Source organism: Leptonychotes weddellii, chromosome 8, assembly GCF_054177405.1.
Source record: "Leptonychotes weddellii isolate Sample4059 chromosome 8, ASM5417740v2, whole genome shotgun sequence".
Taxonomy (NCBI): domain Eukaryota; kingdom Metazoa; phylum Chordata; class Mammalia; order Carnivora; family Phocidae; genus Leptonychotes; species Leptonychotes weddellii.
This window is the reverse complement of record NC_138376.1, coordinates 24,365,497-24,388,985: the sequence shown is the minus strand read 5'-3', so window position 1 is coordinate 24,388,985 and position 23,489 is coordinate 24,365,497. Positions and strand designations below refer to the sequence as shown.

The 23,489-nt window shown below is 42.6% G+C and overlaps 1 protein-coding gene and 1 pseudogene across 4 annotated transcripts in view; both read left to right on the top strand.

The window, feature by feature from the left end:
• LOC115942586 (uncharacterized) overlaps nucleotides 1–23,489 on the top strand; it is a 47,386-nt gene that overhangs the window by 22,646 nt on the left and 1,251 nt on the right. For 2 of the 4 annotated variants that reach the window (XR_014147612.1, XM_081828003.1), the window contains 2 exons: nucleotides 19,307–19,380; nucleotides 20,381–23,158. Coding sequence is in view for 1 of the 4 variants with exons in the window: in XM_081828003.1 (XP_081684129.1) it covers nucleotides 19,307–19,380; nucleotides 20,381–20,425 (119 nt within the window). In the remaining 3 variants the exon portion in view is untranslated. Of the gene's footprint in view, nucleotides 1–19,306; nucleotides 19,381–19,568; nucleotides 23,159–23,489 lie in introns of those variants that run through there. The other 2 variants (XR_014147611.1, XR_014147613.1) reach the window with 2 other exon arrangements.
• LOC102734672 (large ribosomal subunit protein eL29-like) lies at nucleotides 19–6,560 on the top strand (annotated as a pseudogene).

Sequence of the window (23,489 nt, the reverse complement as noted above, 5' to 3'; positions counted from 1 at the left end):
GGGTATTGAGGAGGGCACATTCTGCATGGAGCACTGGGTGTTATGCACAAACAATGAATCATGGAACACTTCATCTAAAACTAATGATGTAATGTATGGGGATTAACATAAGAATAAAAAAAAAAAGGCAATTTCCCCTGTTAGAGGTGCCCTTCTGGGGGAACTTCTTACAGGGGCCCCCACCCCCTGCACCCGCTGCTTGATAACAAGCCTTTTTGAGGGGTGGCATTAAAGACCTGGGCCTAGACTGAGCCTTGGAGAGCAGAGAACATTCCTTAGTCATCTTGGTGACTCCAGCACTAGGTGTGAATGAATGAGAGGCCTGTGGGGCTTTCACGTGGCCCTCAACCCTGTGCCTGCTTCTGGGGGGAGCTGGGCTTTGCAGTCTGCCCACCCTGCTCTTGAACTCTGGCTCAGGGTGGGAGGGGAGGTGGCCGGCCCCACAAACCTGGGCGGCAGCTGGCTCCAGCGCCCTGGGTCAAGGAACAGTGAGGGCGCCCGGGATACAGGGGTTGGGCTGAGAGCACCCCTGCCCCCTGACCAAGAAGCAGGGGTGCAGGGAGGCCGGAAAAGAGTCCCGGCCCAGGGAATGGGAGAGAGTTTACGGCGCTGGGAGGACAGGCAGGAAAAGGTTTCCATTCCTTGAGGAAAAGGAAGGAGAGAGCCTGGTTTTAAAATACCTCCCGGCCTCCGACGGAGGAGGGGGGGCTGGGGCGCGCGGAGCCGCCCCCAAATCGTAGGCAACACAGGCATCGAGCCTCGAGCCTCGGGAGAAGCAGGTTTATGAGCTTTGAAACCCTCTAAGATGTGAGAGATAATATCCATAAAATCCAGGATTGCTAGAAAGCCACAGACTTGCTTCTCCAAACTGCTGAAAATAGAAAGTAGGAAGTGAAATTAATAGCGCTGGGGATGAGAGGGAAACCAGGCCATGTGTGCATATCTTCAAAGCGAGGAAACAGCTCCATCTTAAGAGCACGTTACGTTCCAGGTGCTGAACCAAGCCATTTCCACTTATTATTTCATTTAATCCTCATAAAAGCCCGAGGAGATAGGTCCTACAATCTTGTGTTATCGATGAACTTCTCTTAGGTTGGGTAACTGGCTCCAAAGTCACAGAGCTGAGCCGTGTTCTAGCGGACTCAAGAGGATGGATTTAATCACTGTGCCCGTAGCTTTGGAACCTTTTCCACAAAGACCCACAGTAAGAGACGGATTTTAGATCTGAACCCAGCACACATACATCTAATATATAACTGAAAGGAGAATTTCATAAAACAGCATGTACCCTTACCACCCACAACGCTCACTGATATTTTCTATTCGTTCTGTTTTATTTAAAAGGAAATGCTAGTCAAGACCTAGTAAATGCATTTCCTCATCCATTAATGGGACAGGACCCCCAATGGCCCCCGCGCTTGGAGAAGCACTGCATTACCCCCTCCTGCCAGTGGAGGGGGGTACACTGGACCCAGAAGAGGGCTTTACCAGGCCCCCCTACATTGCTGGGCTGGAGGGTAAATACCTCCCCGGATAAACAGTGCAGACTGTAGGATCCTCTGGAATCTCCTGGTCCTGATGAATTACACCCCAGCACCATATGAGAACGAGCCTCACAGACCTTGCAGGAAGTGCTGCAAATGAGACTGGCAGTGACTTATGAACAAATAATTCGTAAGCCGTTATAAAGGGGTACAGCGTGCCTTCGTGAGGAAGCCTGCACGCCGGATCTCTGTCCTGTTTGCAGTCCTTGCCTGGCGCTGCAGACACGGTGCGCGGGAATTTCAGCAAAGCGCTTGGCTGATTTCCTGAAAGCCCGCAGGATAACTGGGGAACCGTAGGATGGTTTGTGGCTAAGTACACGTATTCTCGGCGGACTGCCTGTCCCAAACAGGGCTCAAAAGAGACAATCCATGAGGGAGTTCTTTGTAAAAACAAAAGCACTCAGGGGCGCCTGGATGGCTCAGGTGGTTAAGCATCTGCCTTCGGCTCAGGTCATGATCCCAGGGTCCTGGGATTGAGCCCCACATCAGGCTCCTGGCTCGGTGGGGAGCCTGCTTCTCCCTCTCCCTCTGCGTCTCCCACTGCTCATGCTCTCTCTATCTCTGTGTCTCAAATGAATAAATAAAATCTTTAAAAAAAAAACGCAGAACAAGTGGAAATGATCATTTATAGATTTAATTGCCTCTGCCTCCTCCATGGCGGTGTGAGCCCTGAGAGGGTGGAGGACTTGTTTCCCCGGCCGCCTTGCGTCCCCAGCACTTAGCCCACGCTCCGGCATTTAGTGGCTCCTCAAGGACTCTTGGGGAATGTTATCATTAATTAATCAATATCTGCCTGAAAGAGGACTCCAGGGACATGCGCCAGGGTTCAGACCTTCGACCTCTCACGGTCCACCTTCTCACGGGTGACACGGGGGGAGGCATGGATGACATTTACCAAAGTTTCAGGTGGCCCCAAAAACTGGGACAGCCAAAGCACTGGATGACAGAATCGGGGTCCAAAAATAACTTAGCAGCCTGGCATGGTGGGCTGACTCAAGATGAAAAATAATGACGATCTGTGTTCTGCCTGTAGGTCTCAGACTTAGCTTGGCGAGCCCAGGATGAGGGGGGCTAGGGCCTCACAGCAACACGCGTCAGGGACTCGTGGCTTTTATTGGAAGCTAACAAATGAGGCAGCGATGTGGCAAGGTCGCCAACGCTGCAGACTTAACCTGTGCAAATACAAGCTTAGTGAACAGTAGAGGAAGGTCGGAGCCCCTCTACTTCATGCAGATCAAATGACACTGGGAGACCTGGCTTTGAATGATGAAGGATCATGGTGACACACTGCAAACCTTCCAGAGGTGACTATGTTGAATTTGCCTGCATCAAAATCAAGGATACCTGTTGCGTAAAGCCCTCCAGAAAGGGGGCGCCTGGGTGGCTCAGTCGGTTAAGCGACTGCCTTCGGCTCAGGTCATGATCCTGGAGTCCCGGGATCGAGTCCCGCATCAGGCTCCCTGCTGAGTGGAGAGTCTGCTTCTCCCTCTGACCCTCCTCCCTCTCATGCTCTCTGTCTCTCATTCTCTCTCAAATAAATAAAATCTTAAGAAAAAAAATTAAAAAAAAAAAAGGTATTGACTGGCTAGATAACTCAGCAGGAAAAGATGTTATATGCAATTAACACAGAATTAACATCTAGAGTGTTTAAGGAACACCTTCACATCAACAAGAGAAAGGCAGGAAAGAATGAGAAAAGAGGGCACAGGGAATGAGCGGGCACTTGGTTGGAGAGGAAATTGGAAATATTGCCAATCCCAGGCGAGCCTGTGATTCACCTCTAATCAAAGGATTGCAAATTAAAACAACAGGACTCTCTGATAATAGCAGGAGAACTCTCTCCCACAACCCTCCTGCTGAAACAACTAAAAAAAACTGGATAGAGTGTTGAAAGGAGCTTCTGTAAAGAGCTGACAAGATGGGACAGCATCACTCTGATGGGCACGGGGATCAAGGAGAAGCTGCTCTCTTCCTGAGGACCTCTGCCCACCAGCGGACGGTTGAGCTCTCCTCCTGGAGGCCTCTTGAGATGAGTGTGTCTCCACCACAGCCCCGCGGGTGGGAAGTCTAACGGGAGACTCCATTCCTCCCAATAAGCCAGGTTAAGGGTAAACCGGAAGTGGGCCAGTCTGGGGAGATCACAGCCTGGCTCTGTCAGCGCAGGTGACCCTGGGTATCCTAAGCCTTGACTTAGAGAAGCTCAGCGCTGGCAATGCCCCCAGGTTCTTGGAAGCAGCAAACACAAATGCTCTGTGGAGGAGATTACCTTCCTTCTGAATTATTCCTACGAATAAGACGACAACCAGCATGTCGTCAAAGATAACTCAGGAAACAAGGAAATCAGGCTCCAGCCCGCTGCCCTAGAAGCCCAATTTCTGCGGCTGCCAGACTTCACGTCTGACCGCTGGGACCAAGGGAGTGTGTGGCCATCAGCAGCTGTGTGCCCCAGCACCCGGGGGTTGTGTGAGTGTGTGACAGTGTGTGCCCCCAACATGCTGGAATGTTCTCCCTGGCCGAGCTGGTCAGGTTTTGTGATAATCTTCTAACTTTAAAAAAAAACACGTGGGTGGCACCTGGGTGGCTCAGTCGTTAAGTGTCTGCCTTCGGCTCAGGTCATGATCCCAGGGTCCTGGGATCGAGCCCCGCATTGGGCTCCCTGCTCAGCGGGAAGCCTGCTTCTCCCTCTCCCACTCCCCCTGCTTGTGTTCCCTCTCTCGCTGTGTCTCTCTCTGTCAAATAAATAAACAAAATCTTTTAAAAAATAAATAAATAAAAATTAAAATTAAAAAACACGTGGTTGGGGGCACCTGGGTGGCTCAGTTAGTTGAGTGTCTGCCTTCGGCTTGGATTATGATCTCAGGGTCCTGGGATTGAGCCCCACATCGGGCTCCCTGCTCCGCTGGGAGTCTGTTTCTCCCTCTCCCTCTGTCCCTCCCCCTGCTTGTGCTCTCTCTCTCCGTCAAATGGATAAAATCTTAAAACAAAACAAAACAAAAACACATGGTTGAAGAAGGGCCACTTTTTCTAGTTTGTATGAAGATGCCCTCTGGCCTAGGCGCCACCGCATGTAAAGACTCTAGATAATGGAACTATGTGATACAGATGATAAACTAAGTTTACTGTTGTAAAGAAGTAGGTTGAATATCTCCGCAGGGAATAGGAAAGTAGAAAAGTGATATGGTACATCTTAAAAGGAACCAGGTTGGACTTCTAGAAATACTAAATGCAGTAAATGAAATGGGAGGCGCTTTGGGAGCCACAGGCTTCGGTTCAGGCATGGCCAAGTCCAAGAACCACACCACGACCGCCAGTCACAAAAATGGCACAGAAAAGGCATCAAGAAACCCCGGTCACAAAGATATGAATCTCGGGCGCCTGCGTGGCTCAATAGGTTAAGCATCCAACTCTTCGTTTCCACTCAGGTCATGATCTCAGGGTCGTGAGATTGAGCCTCATGTGGGGCTCTTCACTCAGCATGGAGTCTGCTTGAGATTCTCTCTCTTATTCTCTCAAATAATAAAGAAATCTTTAAAAAAAGATATGAATCTCTTAAGAGGGCAGATTCCGAGTTCCTGAGGAACATGTGCTTTGCCAAGAAGCACAAGAAGGGCGTGAATTAGATGCAGGCCAACAACACCAAGGCCGTGCGTGCACGTGCTGAGACTATCAAGGACCTCATCAAGCCCATGGAGGTCAAGCCCAAGGTCCCAAAGGGCGGCAGCCGCGAGCTCAATCGACTTGCCTGCATCGCTCACCCCAAGCTCGGGAAACCTGCTCATGTCCACTTTGCCAAGGGTCTCAGGGCTCTGCAGCCCAAAGTCCAAGACCAAGGCTCAGACCAAGGCCCAGGCCGCAGCTGCGACCCCCGCTCCAGCTCCTGCTGCAGCTCAGGCTCCCAGAGGCGCCTAGCCCCCACAAAGGCTCCGGTGCAGAGGCCTCTGCCAATGTGAGGACGGAAGGACTGATGCGACCCCCGGGCTTCTGTCTGCATGGGGCTGGTGTCCTCCGTGCTATTTGAACAAATAAACCTGCGGCGGGATCTGTCAAAAAAACAAAAATGAAATGAAAAAGTCATGGCAATGAGACAACCACTTTATCCCAGTTAGAGAGACCAAAGATAGAAAGGTGGGAAATAAGCAACACTGGCCAAGATCTGGGGAGCTGGGATCCTTGGGCAACATTAGTGGATACGTAGAGAATATGGCCCTCTGGAAAGGCACCTGTAGTGCTTTGCAAAATTGGCACGTGTGCGTACTGTCCCCTGGGTTCAGAGCTCAGAGAAACCCTTGCCCAGGCCCGTGCAGAGACAAGTGCCAGAAGGAGCCTTCATCCCAGCCTTGTGCAAGACTGCAAGCAGCTGGGATGAAAGCCTGCATGCAGTTTGCAGTGGCTTGCTTTCTTTTTTTGTAAAGATTTATTTATTACTTATTTTAGTTAGAGAGAGAGAGAGAAAGCACAGTGGGGAAGGGGCAGAGGGGGAGAGAATCTCAAGCAAACTCTGTGCTGGGCGCGGAGCCCAATGCAGGGCTCGATCTCACGACCGTGAGACCATGACCTGAGCCGAAACAAGAATCTGACACTTAACTGACTGAGCCACCCAGACACCCCAGCAGTGGCTTTCTTAAGGCAGATGGGGAAAGAACATTTTCATCGGAAATAATTCACTCTGTAGCCTATGGAAACGGAAAGAGGAAGAAAGCTTATCTTTAAGGGGCTCTAAATAGGAAGGCAAGGTGATTTTTCATGTTGAGATGATTACAAAATTCAATTTTAACAATATTTTATTTGTATTGCTTCATAGTATTAAAATCACTTAATCAGTCTTGTTAAAGTCAAACATATAGAAGAAATCATCCAGGGCGTCTGGGTGGCTCAGTCGTTAAGCGTCTGCCTTCGGCTCAGGTCATGATCCCAGGGTCCTGGGATCGAGCCCCGCATCAGGCTCCCTGCTCTATGGGAAGCCTGCTTCTCCCTCTCCCACTCCCCCTGCTTGTGTTCCCTCTCTTGCTGTGTCTCTCCCTGTCAAATAAATAAATAAAATCTTTTTAAAAAAAAGAAAAAGAAAGAAAGAAATCATCCAGATTATATGATGTAGCTCTTTTAGGAAAATAAAATACTTTTATAATGTCAATATTTTTTGGTAATTTTTGTATTTTTCATAGTCTGACAAAAATAAATGCATGTCAGAATGCAAAACTAACAAATTAGCTGGACAGAGTTCATCTCCCAGTGACTCCACAATTATTTACATCCTCTATTTTTGCTAAATTTATTAACAAAAGCATCTTTCCATATCCCTTTGGATACATTTGCAAAGTTAATGATTAATTTTAATTAGTTATTTAATGGTATCAACATTTTTAAAGTCCCCATAGTAAAATGTAACCTAGAGCCAAATCTGAGGGGTGAAGATCATGTATAAAATTTCTATCAGGGCGCCTGGGTGGCTCAGTCGTTGGGCGTCTGCCTTCGGCTCGGGTCGTGATCCCAGGGTCCTGGGATCGAGCCTCGCATCGGGCTCCCTGCTCCGCGGGAAGCCTGCTTCTCCCTCTCCCATTCCCCTGCTTGTGTTCCTGCTCTCGCTGTGTCTCTCTCTGTCAAATAAATAAAATGCAAAATCTTTAAAAAATAAAAAAAATAAAATAAAATAAAATTTCTATCAAATGACAAGCACTAACTTTTGGTTGAAAGTTGATTAAATCAAGAAACCCAGACCAGCATTTTAAATAAGTCATGAATTGAATCAAGCTGATTAAAATCAGACTCCCTAACTCCAAATACTAGGTGCAGTTTATATTGATAATATTTAAGACAGTTGATAATTCCCAAACACCCCAGCTGGTTCCTGGATGATGATCCTCGGAAGAGCTGGACAGGCAAGGGGGGCCCGCCCCGAACCCACATTCTGAGGGGACACTTGCCGTGGCCTCTCTGGACCTGGGCAACAAAGGATTGATGACTGAAATGTATTGCCACCAATTGGCTTTAACGTGTCCTGGTTTATTGATGTAAAATTGTTAATGTTTAAGTTAATTCGCAAACTCCTTATTAAGAGATTAAATTTACACTGGCTTGCTTTGTTATACTCAGAATGCTCAGATACATTTTTATTAGCTTTGGGGAGCTCCAGGGGTTTCTCATAAGTAAGGTTCTTGTTAATTGCCTTTTTTGTACATAAACAAAACCCCAAATTGGAAAAATGAAAGAAAATGAAGAACGAAAATTTCTTTACTTAAAATGCAATTCTTTTGTAGCTGTATGCATTCTTTTTCCTTTTTCATTAATTATTCAACACATTTTTATGATCCATAGGGTTAACTGGCCTGAATTAAAATTGAACTGGGAAAAAATATGTATGTAGTCCAAATGATGGTTTTTTTTTCCAGTAATAGTTCTGAGGAACAATGGGGTGAATTTGAAAAGCATGAACTTTATAGTCATTCAGACCTGGGTTTTAACTGGGGTCCCCCAATTAGCTATAAATTAATGACTCTGTCACAGTTTCTGTTCTGTCAAATGGGAATATCACCTCCCTTGCAGTTGTTATGAAGGTTAAAGATATGAGTAAAGTGCCTGGCACACGCGAGAAAGTGTTTAATATTATTCCCTGGTATGATTCTGGCCAGGGTTTGATGGTTTAAGTCTGTTTGTCTTGTGGGGTTTTTGTGTTGTTTGTTTTTACACACAGCATGACCTGGTGGACTGTTCTTGCCCTTCTATGTATTCTTTTCAATGTGATTTTATTTTCACCTGCACTTGAGACATATCTTCACATGAGTTCATTGATCTGATCACAAAAGCCTGCGGAGGTTGCTCCTCAAGGCCATCAACATTAGCTCACACTCCAAAATTGGAAAACCCACAAGGAAATAATCTACCATGAATGAGTGTTTACCTACATAACAAAGAGCAGGATTAGACTTTCGATCACTTCAGACAATGGAATTATAAGCTTCAAGCTATAAGTATATTAAAAATTGTTGAAGTCATAAAACAAAGAATCAAAAGCATGAGAAATAACAGAATGCTATAAAAATGTTACACATCAATGGTTATAAATGATTATTATAAACTCAATGGATGAATTAAACAGATGATTAGAAGTAGCTGAGGTTAGAATTGGGCACTGAAAAGGGCGCCGGGGTGGCTTAGTCAGTTAAGTGTCTGCCTTCCGCTCAGGTCATGATCCCAGGGTTCTCGGATCAAGCTCCACATCGGGCTCCCTACTCATCGGAGAGCCTGCTTCTCCCTCTCTCTCTACTACTCCCCCTACTTGTGCTCTCTCTCTGTCAAATAAATAAATAAAATCTTTAAAAAAAAAAAAAGAATTGGGCAATGGAAGATAAATCTGACAAAATTATCTAAAGTGTAGCACAGGAGTGTCTGGGTGGCTCAGTCAGTTAAGCATCTGACTCTTGATTTTGGCTAGGGGTCCTGATCTCATGGGTCGTGGATTCAAGCCCCGTATCGGGCTCCACACTTAGCATTGAGTCTGCTTAAGACTCTCTCTCTCACTCTGCCCCTCCCCCCTGTGTACTTTCTCTTTCTCTCTCTCTCTAAAATAAATAAATAAATCTTAAAAAAAAAAGAAGTAAAACACTAAATTGAAAAGACATATAGACCCCTATGTTTATTGCAGCTTAATTTACAATAGCCAAGACACGAAAGTAGCCCAAGTGTCCACTGAGAGATGAACGGATAAAGAAGTGGTGTATATACACAGTGAAATATTACTCACCCATAAAAAAGAATGACATCTTGCCATTTGCAACAATATGGATGGACCCAGACAGTAGGATATTAAGTGAAATAAGTCAGAGAAAGACAAATACCATATGATTTCACTCATATGTGGAATCCAAAAAAACAAATGAATAAACAAACAAAAAGCTGAAACAGACCCATAAATACAGGGAACAGACTGAAGGTTGCCAGAGGGGAGGAAGGCAGGGTGCTGGGCAAAGTGGGTGAAGAGGAATGGGAGAAACAGCCTTTCAGTATGGAATGAATAAGTCACAGGAATGAAAGGTACAGCATAGGGAATATAGTCAATGGCACTGTAATAGTGTTGTGCAGTGACAGATGGGAGCTACACTTGTAGTGAGCATAGCATAACATATAAGTTTTTTAAATCACCACTGTACACCTGAAACTATTAACATTGTGTGTAAACCATACTTCAATAAATATAAAATAAAAATGCCTGATGATTTAAAAAAAAAGAAATGAAGAGGATCTCTATATAATCATAGATGATTTAATTCACAAAGAAGAATTAAAAATTCTTAATTGTGTGCACAAAATAATATAAACATAAGAAGCAAAACCAGAATTCTAAGGAGAAATTTATAATTCCCAATGACAATGGGTGATTTTAACATATATCTCAGAAGTATCTAGATTAGGTAGGCAAAGTGAGAACTATATAGATAAGCAATCTTGCATACAATTAGAGAATTCACATTCCTGTCAAATACATATGGGACACTTACAAAAATGGCAAAAATTGTGTACTAGGGTACAAAGTAAGTCTTAGCAAATTGCAAAGGTTATTATCATATAAGACAATATGCTTAGACCACAATGCAATCAAGTTAAAAATCAATATTTTAAGAAGATACTTTTAAGATCTATAGTTTTGTAAATTTAAAACACACATGGGGTGTTTAGGTGGCTCAATCAGCTAAGTTTCTGACTACAATGCAGCTCAGTTCTTGATCTCAGGGTCATGAGTTTGAGCCCCATGTGGAGCCTACTTAAAAAAAACCCAAAACACACACACACACACACACACACACACACACACCCTCTAGATGAGTCATAGGTCCAGTAAAGGATACTACCCTAAGGGATCACATCTCGCATCTGGACAGCACCTGCAGTAGGAGTCCCATCAGATTAAGTTGACAGTAGTCCACAGTCATTTTTCTAAGATTACACTTGACTTTTGCACAGGCCAAACTGGTGAATTAAATGGGAAGGGTTAGGAATCACTAGCCCTGCTTCTTTAGAATCTTTGATGGGAGTGTCAATGTCTTCATTTCCCTCAGAGATGCAGTGTTGCTTCTGGTTTACTATCTTGGCAGGGGGTGGAGGTTCCAGAGGCTTCCACTTAACCCTGCCTACCATAATGACCCCATTATGATCCCATAGAGCCAATGTGGGGATTCTGCCAGTTGCCAAATATATCTATTCCAATTATACTGTCAGGAACCAGGGAACTAGCCACAGGGTGAATTCATGGGTCAACTGGGCCAGCTGTGAGTCACACTTGAGTTGAGATTCTATCACCTGTCCATCAAATACCCCTACTTTGAGTGGTGGGCCACGGTGGCATTTTTAAATCCCAAGAAATTGGCATCGATTCAGAGCCAGTGTCTGGTAATCTCTGAAAGGTCTGGGTATTTCCTTTTCCTCAGTGCACAGTCACGCTAGTAAATAGTTGTGGGTTCCTTTGGGAATGCTTGCAGGAAGATTAAGGCGTTTATCTGTGGCAGTGGAGCAGGGTCCTTTCTCAAGGGAACCTGGCTTTTTGAAAGTGCTTTGGGTCTGTGCACTGACTTAAGTCTGGCAACTGAGCATCCTACTCCATTATGGTGACTCAAAATAGGTGTTTGGCTACCAGACCTAGAGTTTTTCCTGTTACATGGATCAAGCAATTCTAGTAGGCTTATTATCTATTTCATTCCTAGGGACACCATGATCAATCAGTTACCACTACAGATCTCTGCAGGCCAAAGCATTCTGATCACTGAAACATCCCTGATGCCCTTTTCGGTTGAGGTACCCACCGTGTGGTTGATGGTTAAGTATTTCCACTTGACCTCTGCTACAGTGGAATAGTACCATCATCCTCATTGAAATCAGAAGTGCAGTTTAAGAGTGCCATCCCCTACAGTCATAACTGGCCTACAAGGGAGAGAAACCACAGAACTTTTCAAGGATAAACGTGCTCCCCTCACTAATATATTTCACAATGCCTTAGTAAAGGGGGTGTCTTCTTGGCCCTTCACATAGAATATAGTTAGGGGAGGGGCGCCTGGGTGGCTCAGTCGTTAAGCATCTGCCTTCAGCTCAGGTCATGATCCCAGGGTCCTGGGATCGAGCCCCGCATCGGGCTCCCTGCTTGGCGGGAGGCCTGCTTCTCCCTTTCCCACTCCCCCTGCTTGTGTCCCCTCTCTCGCTGTGTCTCTCTCTGTCAAATAAATAAAATCTTAAAAAAAAAAAAAAAAGAAACCTCCCTTTTCAAAAAAAAAAAAAAAGAATATAGTTAGGGGATAAGTCACACGTGATAAATCCAATCCAACATGGCAATCTCCTTGCACATCTGGATTTCCTTCTTCACATCATACCAGAAAAGCTCTGGCATCTTGACCTCATTAAATTAGACCTCATTACACTGGAATATTGAGTTCAAATTTCAGTCAACCAACCAAATAAGAAGTTAGAGCCACCTTTAACTACACAAACTAACAAAATACACATGGAATTCTAGTAAGCATATTCATATAAAAAATTTGATGGAGTGTCTGGCTGGCTCAGTTGGAAAAGCATGTGACTCGATCTCAGGGTTGTGAATTTGAGCCCCACAATGGGTGAAGAGATTACTTACATAAATAAACAATTTTTAAAAAATTTGATATAGTGGTTTTTTTTTTCCTGATCTGGTGTTATATATCTTTTCCTCTTTGATTTACCAACCTAAGAACCCATTCCCACACGTATTCCACAGTTTACTACCAGTATATGTTAGAAAAGTCCCACAATTCTTTTGATGCCTAAGCTACTTTCTTCTGGGTTGTGTTGTGCTCCTGCACCTCCCGAGCATGCTAAGGCTTACACTATTTATGGGCCTAGTGGCAAAAGGGGGTGGCTGTGGTGGATCCTGAGGAGAATGAGGATCCTCTTTCAAGTCACCTGCCTCAGGTCAGGTTGTCACAAGTTTTTCAAGTAGAAGAAAACTAGTATCTTCAGACACCAGAAGGCAAACTCTGGGGACTCAGAATGACCTGGGAGTTCAAGATTATTGGTTTTATTTGGATGTCTCAATCTCAAGGTTCAGAATCCCATTCTTTCCAGATCAATGCCCTAACTTTTACATGACAAACTTGGCAAGACTGTTAATTCAACAGTCATTATAATTCAGCAGCCTACACAATTAAATTTTGGTTTTGGTTTTTTAGCAATATCAGCCCTGGAACTGTAAGAAATAAGAAATTCTTTTAGGGTTATCATGGAAGCTCTCTGGTTCTCATTCCATGACTTCAGCTGAGACTTAACAGTCTTGAGCTATTATTTTCTCTTTGTAAGTGCTCAAGTATACTAAAAAAAAAAAAAAAAAAACACCGAAAAAAAAAAAACTGCCTCACACCATTATTTTTTTAAAGATTTTATTTTTCAAGTAATCCCTACACCCAAAATGGGGCTCAAACTCACAACTCCAAGATCAAGAGTCGCATGCTCCACCAACTAAGCCAGACAGGCGCCCCCTTATAGTGGCTGTAAATGCCATAGCAGTGAAAGGCCGTAGCCACATGGGCTCCCAAGGCATGTGCTTCAGTTGGCACTTTATCACAATCAACCACAGATGATAGTCCAATTAATTGTGATGCCACTGCATGCTATGGGTTACTAGCCGCCCATTTCTCATCAACAAAGAGAGCACTGTGCTCAAGCCCAAGGGTGTGGCCAAACCAATGCCCAAATGCCACCCATATGGGTCTAATTCCTGGGACCATTCCTGGTACCAATTCTTTATTATTTTGTGTTCAATCAAGAGACAGAAACCACATAGTAATTTAAACAGGGTAGCTTAATATAAAGAATTATTAAATGATAGGTTAGTAACTATAAAGAGATTAAGAAGTATCCTAAAGCTGAGGGAAACTGTCCAAGCCTATGGTTCAGACCTTATTGGAGAACGTATGGTTGCAACCCACTGGATGGCAGAGACGTTTGCTGGGTTGCCCAGGCCAGAACTAGTCAGCAATCACCAGGCAGCAGGAAACAATCCTCCGGGGCGCGGGTGAACTGAGGCTGGTGGTCAGACATGCAGAGACAGTTGAGGCATGTGGAGTACGTGGTGTTCACCACAGGTGGGAAATAACTGGGTTGAAGCAAGCTGAGGCTGGTGGGTGGGCATGTAGTCAGGGCACTGCTATGGCCATGAGGCCTGGAATGTACCTTATCTACACGGGAAGGACAGCCACAAAGTAGTCACTGGGCCCACTAGGGCTTCATGATAGCTGAAGGGCTGCATTCTCTGGGCACATGAATGGAGCGGAGCACTCCTGGATGGTCCCCGCCTTGGCCAACACAAACACACACATACACACTTTGCTGATAGACCATGTAGCAGGGGCAACAAAAGCAAAATGCAGCACCTTGGAACTAGGAAGAAAAACTCCTTTCTTCCTTCCGTCCTCCTCTGCCCTCTACATCATGCTCACTGTACAGAAGAAATGTTTAAATAGTCCAGTCCATTACTGCAGAGCAAGTACTGAAGAATGAATTTGGAGCTGAGAGTTAATAAATTGATAACTGGCAGAATGCTCTCAATCACTTTGCTATTGTGTTTACATACAAGCAGTTCTAGGAAAAAAAAAAAAAGAAGAGGGAGGTTGGGGGCAAATCTTGAGGAAAGCAGCTATCATCTTACAAGGCCTTTGCCTCCACGTGTTCATGTTTCTGAATAAGTGGAAGCTGTTATCCTCCAAAAAAGGGAAATGAGACATTTCTTTAGGTCTAGCAAGTTCAGGGGAATCTGGGGCTCAAGTATGTCCACACAATATCCCCATTTCAGGTATAAGAGTGTCATTCTCTTCTTATCAGGGCACTGATTTTGTTTTTTGTTTTTTAAAGACTTTATTTATTTATTTGACAGAGAGAGACACAGCGAGAGAGGGGACACAAGCAGGGGGAGTGGGAAAGGGAGAAGCAGGCCTCCCGCCAAGCAGGGAGCCCGATGCGGGGCTCGATCCCAGGACCCTGGGATCATGACCTGAGCTGAAGGCAGACGCTTAACGACTGAGCCACCCAGGCACCCCAGGGCACTAATTTTGATGTGGGAGTCTCCTTTTCTTCTTCTTCTTTTTTTTCTTTTGAGAGAGAGAGAGCACATGTGAGTGGGAGGGGAGGGCAGAAAGAGAGGGAGAGAGAGAATCTCAAGCATGTTCTATGCCCAGTGTGGAAGCCGGGGCGGGGTTTGATGCAGGGCTTGATCTCACAACCCTAACTAAGATCATGACCTGAGCTGAAATCAAGAGTTGGACTCTTAACCAACTGAGCCACCCAGGTGCTCCTGATACAAGAGTCTTAACAGGGTTGTGAATTAAGCCTTCTCTGTAATTCTGCTATTGTTGCAAGCAAGTCCTGTGCTTAGTTCTCAGCTCAATCCTCCCTCTAGCTGCAGGATATGCATGTCTTTTACAATACTATCATAGTGACGTTCTGGCTCTCACACCCTTCCTGAGTTTGTGGTTAGTTAGCTTGAGCCTGTCATTTTCTTCATTCAGCATATCAATGGGACTTAAAAGAACGTAAAAATGAGGGTCTAAAAAAATTTTCAGCAAACATCATAGTCAATAGTGAAATATTGAAAGTTTTTGCCATAGGATCAGATTTGAAACTAGAATGCTCACTATCATCACATCAATGTAACATTGTATTAGAGGTTCTAACCTTTAAAATAAGGCAAGAAAAAATAAAGGATTGGAAAGAAGAAAACCCTGTCATTATTCACAGATGACATAGGAAATCCAAAAGAACCCACATAGAAACTATTAAAATAATAAGTAAATTTAGTATGATCCCTGAATGAATATTTAAAAATAAATTGCACTTTTAAATACTAGTAACACCTAATCAGAAACTGAGATGTATTATTTACAGATTTTTTACAGAGAAAAAGAGAAAGAAAAAGCACAAGCAGGGGAGGGTCAGAGGGAGAAGGAGAGAATCTCCAACAGACTCCTCCCTGTGCATGGAGCCTGACCTGGGACTCCATCTCAGGACCTGAGATCATGACCTGAGCCAAAACCAAGAGTTGGACACTTAATCAACTGAGCCACCCCCCGAAAAAAAGATTTTTTTAAAAAACATTTATAATTACATAAAATACCCAGAAAAATATCTAACAAAAGATGTACAAGATCTCTACAATTAAAAGTTCAAAACATCATTGAAAGTGATACAGGTAAAAATGGAGTAGGAACCTCTGGGGCAAGCTCTCCCCAGAAACACCAAAAAACCTGGTCAGAATCAACCTTAAAGAACTCTGGAATGGGCGCCTGGGTGGCTCAGTCGTTAAGCGGCTGCCTTCGGCTCAGGTCATGATCCCAGAGTCCTGGGATCGAGTCCCACATCAGGCTCCCTGCTCAGCGGGAAGCCTGCTTCTCCCTCTCCCACTCCCCCTGCTTGTGTTCCTGCTCTCGCTGTTTCTGTCTCTGTCAAATAAATAAATAAAATCTTTAAAAAAAAAAAAAAGAACTCTGGAAGGTAGTGAAAGGCTTACAGCAACCAAGTGAATGCTTAACCAGGAGAAAGACCACTGTAACAAGGCAAGAGAGCTTTGAGGTGTTTTCACTTAGTCCTGCCCACTCTTCTCTCTGGCATGGTAGCAGTCTCAAAAATGGCATACTGTATTCCCAGTATGTGTACCTGGTTCTAGAGGGAACAGAATGGACTTTGTTACCAAGGAATTATGTTTGTCTGTTTCGACCTGACTGGAGTTTTCCTGAAGGACTGACGTAAGGTCTTACCTTTGTTTCCCTATTTCAGAATTCTATCGAGGCAGAGCAGCTTATGAAGAGAACATTCTTTGAGAATATTGAAAGACAAATGAACAAGCTGCTGCCCCCTGGGGCAAATATAGCTGTTGGAGAAAACAATAGACACAATAAAAACCTGGGAGGAAAAACCAGGGAGATTTTGGGGGGAACAGGGGTCTTGAAAAGCTCTCATGTATACTGGGGAACCTTAAAGTCCACACACATGTCCAGGGCAGAATGTATGCTCAGAAAAGACCTGAGAAGAGCATAGGCATTCATCTCTGGCTGGTCCTTACGCTCAGTGCGAGTAGGAAGTGAAGGTTAAGAAAGAGTTGTAAATGGCCTAGTTAAGCACTGAAGGAGTTTTTGCAACCCAGAGCCAATCTGGAAAGACCTAGAGAGTAATTTTCCTTTCCTTTTTTTTTTTTTTTCATAATATTCAAGATGGCCAGTTTTCAACAAAAAAATGATGAAGCATGCAAAAAACCAAGAAAGTATGGCCCATTCACAGGGGTAGAAAAGATGGACATCAGTAAAAAGATACAAATGATAAAAAGGAACCAAACAGGAATTCTGGAACTGAAATGTACGATAAGTGAAATGAAAAATCCACTAGAGGTTTCAACTGCTGATTTGAGCAGACAGAGAAAAGAATCAAGAATAGGTCAAATGAAATTATCCAGTCTGAGGACAGAAGAAAAAAATATGAGGAAAAATGAACAGAGCCAAAGAGACCTGTGAGACACCATCAAGCATACTAACATATGCACAATGGGAGTCCCAAAAAGTAGACGAGAGAAAGGGGCAGAAAGAATATTTGAAGAATTAATGGCTGACTCCTCAAATTTGAAAAAAGACATGACACTACACATCCAAGAAGCTCAACAAACTTCAAGTAGGATAAACTGAAAGAGATCCACATTGAGACACACAAACTGCTGAAAGCCAAAGATAAAGAAAGCATCTTGAAAGCAGCAAGAGAAAAGCAAATCATAATGTTCAAGGGATAATCAATAACTATTAATAGCTGATTTTTAATCAGAAACCATGAGGGTCAGAGGCAGTGGGATGACATAATTAAAGAGCTGGAAAAAAAAAAAACCTGTCACCCATGAATTTTACATACAGCAACATGAATCCTTTAAGAATATGGAAGAAATTAAGACATTCCCAGGTAAAAGCTGATGGAGTTCATTGATAGCAGATCTGCTCTATAAGAAATGCTAAAGGGACCTCTTCAGGCTGAAATGAAAGGACATTAGACAATCTACATGCAAAGTACTGAATCTGGAACCTTACCCCATACAGTACACAAACATTAACTCAAAACGGAGCAAAGACCTAAAACTATAAAACAAAACAAAACAAAGAGAGTATGGCATGTCCAATGGAGGTCCAAAATATACTCAGAATACTTTGTCACAGCCATTACTTCCTCCTTAACCGAGTATCTTTGTCAGGACTACAAGAATAAGAAACTCAAAGTCTCTCAAACTCTTTGAAGGTAACTATAAACCCACCTCCACATTTTCTTATTATGAAAGGAAAATAGTTCTAAAAACCATGATCAGGGCACCTAGGTGGCTCAGTCGGTCAAGCATCTGCCTTCAGCTCAGGTCATGATTCCAGGGTTCTGGGATTGAGTCCTGCATCGGGCTCCCTGCTCCATGGGGAGCTTGCTTCTCCCTCTGCCTCTGCCTCTCTCTCTCTTTGTCTCTCATGAATAAATAAATAAAATCTTTTAAATATATATATATTTAAATATTATATATATCTTTAAATATATTTAATATATATAATAGGTATATAAGATATATAATATATAAATATATATAATGATATATATATATAAGATATATATAATAGAATGGGAGAAAATATTTGCCACATATATATATATAAAGGGTCTACTATCCAGAATATGTAAAGAACTCTTACAACTCAACAACCAAAAGACAAACAACCCAACTCAAAAATGGGCAAAGTGCTGGTGGAAACGTAAAATGGTGCAGCTGTTGGGGAAACAGAAGAGCAATCCCTCAAGAAGTTAAACATAACATTACCATAGGATCCAGCAATTCCACTTCTGGGTATACAGTCAAAAGAACTGAAAACAAGGATTCAAACAGATCTTTGTTCACCAGTGTTCCTAGTAACATTATTCACAACAGCCAAAAGGGGGAAGTCATCCAAATGTTTATCAATGGATGAATGGATATACAAAATATAATATATTCATACGATGAAATATTATTCAGACATAAAAATGTATGAAATACCAACACATTCTACAACATGGATGACCCTTGAAAACATCCTAAGTGAAAGAAGTCAGACACAAAAGGCTATATATTGTACGATTCCATTTATATGAAATATTTAGACCAGGCAAATCCATAGACAGAAAGCAGATCGAAGGAGCTTTGTGGAGAATGGAGAGTAACGCTTAATCGGTACAAGGTTTTTGCTTGGGGTGATAAAAAAGGTCTGGAACTAAATGGGAAGAAATCAGAGAGGGAGACAAACCATGAGAGACTCTTAACTATAGGAAACAAACTGAAGGTTGCTGGAGGGGAGGTGGGTGGGGTGATGGGGTAACTGGATGATGGGCATTAAGGAGGGCACGTGATGTGATGAGCACTGGGTGTTATATGCAGCTGATGAATTACTGAACTCTACAACTGAAACTAATGATGTACTATGTGTTGGCTAATTGAATTTAAATAAAAATTTTAAAAAAATTTTTTAAAAAGTTCTGGAACTAGATAGTGGTGATGGTTTCCCAGCATCCTGGATGTACTTCATACCACTACATTACTTTAAAATAGTTAAAATGCTAAGTATTATGTGTATTTTTTTCAATCTTGTTTATTTAGTAGGTTGTAATAGTCTCAAAAATCTTTCATCAGATGTTTGATAGCCTTGTAAAACTTTTGGTCTTTGAGCTTGAATGTGGAGCTTTACTCCCTCAGTAATACAATTTTCTTGTTGTAGTGCATTCTGAAGTTCTTCTGAAGAAAACAGAATCCAGTCCATACCTCTGTGAAATCCAGTCTCTTTGTCAAAAGGTACAGTGCACTTTTGTACATGGCCAAACTGTGCAATCTTGAAGTAAAAGGACAAAGTCAGAGATCCTACACTAATTGATACCAAAACAGTGTGAAGATACAATACTCTTTAAGACAGTGTGGTGTTGGGGCAAGGATGGACAGTCTAATGTTATATATGCATTTTCTGTGTCCATTCCCCACATTAGAAAATGAAAATGACTCAAGTGGAAAAACTGTGAAGAAAGAAGGTGAACTTAAGAAACGAGAGACGGGCGCCTGGCTGGCTCAGTCAGTGGAGTGTGGGACTCTTGATCTCCAGGTCGTGAGTTTGAGCCCCAGGTTGGGTGTAGAGATTACTTAAAAATAAAATCTTAGGGGCGCCTGGGTGGCTCAGATGGTTAAGCATCTGCCTTCGGCTCGGGTCATGATCCCGGGGTCCTGGGATCGAGCCCCATGTCCAGCTCCTGGCTCAGCGGGGAGCCTGCTTCTCCCTCTGCCTCTCCCCCGCTCGTGCTCTCTCTCTCTCTCTCTCTGTGTCTTGAATGAATAAATAAAATCTTTAAAAAAATAATAATAAAAATAAAAAATAAAATCTTAAAAATTTTTAATTAAAAAAAAAGAGGGACTAGAGAAACATGTATATTGGAAGTGACAGAGTGTATTAAGAGCTGAAAGCATAAAAAGATATACGCATGGCCATGTACATGCTTCCATTTCCTTTGAATACCTTATTTCCCATGTGAGAGAAAATAAAGACAAATGATTAAAGTGTTGTTCATTCTGGAGAGCTTTACCATACTCCTTCCAAGAAACACATTCCACTGGAGGGAATAATGCTGGAAGGAACTAAGTTGGAGGAAGAGCTGCGTTACAGACTGAACTGTGCCCACCCCCCCCCCTTCTTAGGTTGACACTCAATGTGACTGTATTTGGAGATAAGGTCTTTAAAGAGGTAAGTAAGGCTAAATGAAGTCATAAGAGTGAAGGCCTAACCCAATATGACTGTTGTCCTTATCAGAAGAGAGACACCAGGAGTGCCCTTGCACAAAGAAAGACCATGTGAGGAAACCAGTGAGAATGGTGGCAGGCTGCCAGCCAAGGAGAAAGGCCTCAGGAAAAACCAAACCTGCCGGCATCTTGATCATGAACTTCTAGTCTCCAGAGCTGTGAGAAAAGAAATATTTGCCATTTAAGCCACACAGCCTGTGGTATTTTGTAATGGCAGCCCTAGCAGACTAATACCTGACAACAAATGTTTGGAGGAAATTTTATTTATTTATTTTTTAAAGTTTTTATTTATTTAATCCCTACACCCAGTGTGGGGCTCAAACTCACAACCCTGAGGTCAAGAGTCACATGTTTTTCCAACTGAGCTAGGCAGGCAACACTAAAGGAAATTTTAGATCATGGAGACAGAATGATCACTGTTGGCTTATAAGAGATCATGATCATGACAAGAGCAGAAAAATCACATTCAAAAATGCAATTTCCGGGGCACCTGGATGACTTCGTCAGTTAAGCAGCCAACTCCTGATTTTGGCTCGGGTCATGATCTCAGGGTTGTGAGATCAAGCGCCACATAAGGCTCCACTCTCAGGGGGAGTCTGCTTGGCATTCTCTCTCTCCCTCTGCTCCTCCCCCCACCCCGACTCTCCCTCTCTCCCCTCTAAAATAAATAAATACGTCTTTTTTAAAAATGCAATTTCCAGAACAGCCTAGGGTTATCAGACGCTGTATAACACAAGCAAAGGGAATGTAACACTTGTCCGTTTTTAGTTTCTTTTTATGCTTTGTCTACTTTCAGAAGACAATTCATGACCATTCACTTCTGAGACTCATTGCCAAGGAAAGCTGATTATCAGCTTCTTGGATCCGGACATGGATGAACATTAGGCATTTACTGTTTCACTCCTTCTCAAGCTCATTCTTGTTCACCTTCATCCACCACTAAACAGCAACAATGACTACAACCTCCATACCTCCCTTCTCATCTCCAGCCTCGCTCAGGAGACACTGCAATTTCAGTAACCACATTTAGAAACTTGCCTTGTTTATTTCACTATTGCTGAGTGTTATTTGCCTTCATTATGTGTCTTTAACTTCACTGTTCATTTACATTACAGTATGCAGTTGTTGAAGAGGAAAACATTCGTATCCTATGTTACTACACAAATTCATTAATGAGTTAATTAAGTGTTAAACAATTAAGTAACGTGTTTTAAAGGCTTTACATTAAGCAGAAAAACCTGGTTAATTGTTATATATTTTTTCTAGAGTGTTTCAAGCACTGAGGGAGATTGATTGGGGTTTTTAGACATGCTGGAAATACATTATTATTTGTTTTCATTTAAAATAATGACATACGGGGAGGGAAAAATAGAACAAGACAAAACCAGAGAGGGAGACTCTTAACCATAGAAAACAAACGAAGGGTTGCTGGAGGGGAGGTGGGTGGGAGGATGGGGTAACTGGGTGATGGGCATTAAGGAGGGCACCGGATGTAATGAGCACTGGGTGTTATATACAACTGATGAGTCACTGAACTCTACCTCTAAAACTAATAATACACTATATGTTAATTAATTGAATTAAAATAAAATAAAATAATGACATACAAAAATAAAATAAAATAATGACTTACAGACTCCCACTACCTAAAAATTCACAATCTAACATGTTTTTAGGAATGGATTCCTAAAAATCCTGAGGGATGCCTGAATGAGGATAAAAGGTACTAGGAAGAATAAAGTCATATAGTTATCATATTGTTGTATAGTTAATGCTGCCTCCTATTAGAAAACACCTATGATTAACCATTAGGGATGCTGAGATTGAACCCCTAGATTAAGGTGGTGACATATGATCCCCTGATTTACAGTTAATGCTTTCCCTCTTGAAACTAGAAAGTAATCTGCCTGGTGTTACTTTGACTCTATGTGCATGTTTACAGTAACCAATCATCTTTTGGTTTTAACACCGATTGATAATTCTTCCTGAGTCAATAGTTTTGTTGGAGTTTGTGAAATTATGTTTTTCCTAATTCTTTTGTTTCTTTTACATTGTTTAACTAGCATTTTGTGAAGGTTCTCTTCATTATCTAGAACTATTCAGTTATCCTAAAATAAATTTTTACTAGAAGAGGAAAATAAATGCTTAATATTTTCCCTCTAATTATACCAATTTTCAAAGTAAGTAGTTGTTTTAATAGTTGCCTTAAATGGTAACAAATGAGATTTCTTGACTACTCTCATTTTGGGTATCATTACAAAATAATGAATTTTCATCGATTCAGTGTGTTCAATACAATCACTCTTCTAGTTGCTCAGAATGTCATAACTTTGTTCAGTGGGAACACCTTCATATGGGCTCCTAGGTTCTTTTGATATGACATTTTCTTCTACAGCTTTCTTTCTTTTTTTTGTTAAGTGGGCTCCATGCCCAGTGTGGAGCCCAACATGAGACTTGAACTCACGACCCTGATATCAAGACCTGAGCTGAAATCAAGAGTTGAACACTTGACTTACTGAGCCACCCAGGCACCCCACTTCTATAGCTTTCTTGGTTTTAACATAAAAACATGTCCCAGGCACACCTTGAAAAATGCCTGCTTTAGACCTGGAACCGGCAGTTTCTTAAAGAAACCATACTTTGTTTTGGTTTTTTTTGTTTGTTTCTTTTGTTTTCCATTGTTACTCTTTAAAAATGTTTTAAATTGAAGAATAGTTGACATATAATATTGTATTAGTTTTAAGTGTACAACAAAGTGATTCAATATTTATATACATTAAGAAATGGTCACCAAGGGGTGCCTGGGTGGCTCAGTCGTTAAGCGTCTGCCTTCGGCTCAGGTCGTGATCCCAGGGTCCTGGGATCGAGCCCCACATCGGGCTCCCTGCTCAGCGGGAAGCCTGCTTCTCCCTCTCCCACCCCCCCCTGCTGTGTTCCCTCTCTCGCTGTGTCTCTCTCTGTCAAATGACTAAATAAAAACTTTAAAAAAAAAAAAAAAAAAAAAAAAAAGAAATGGTCACCAAAATAAGTCTATTATCATCCGTCACCATACAAATTTGCTACAATATTATTTATTATATTCTCTGTGCTGTACAAGGCCATGCTGTTTTAATGGGGAA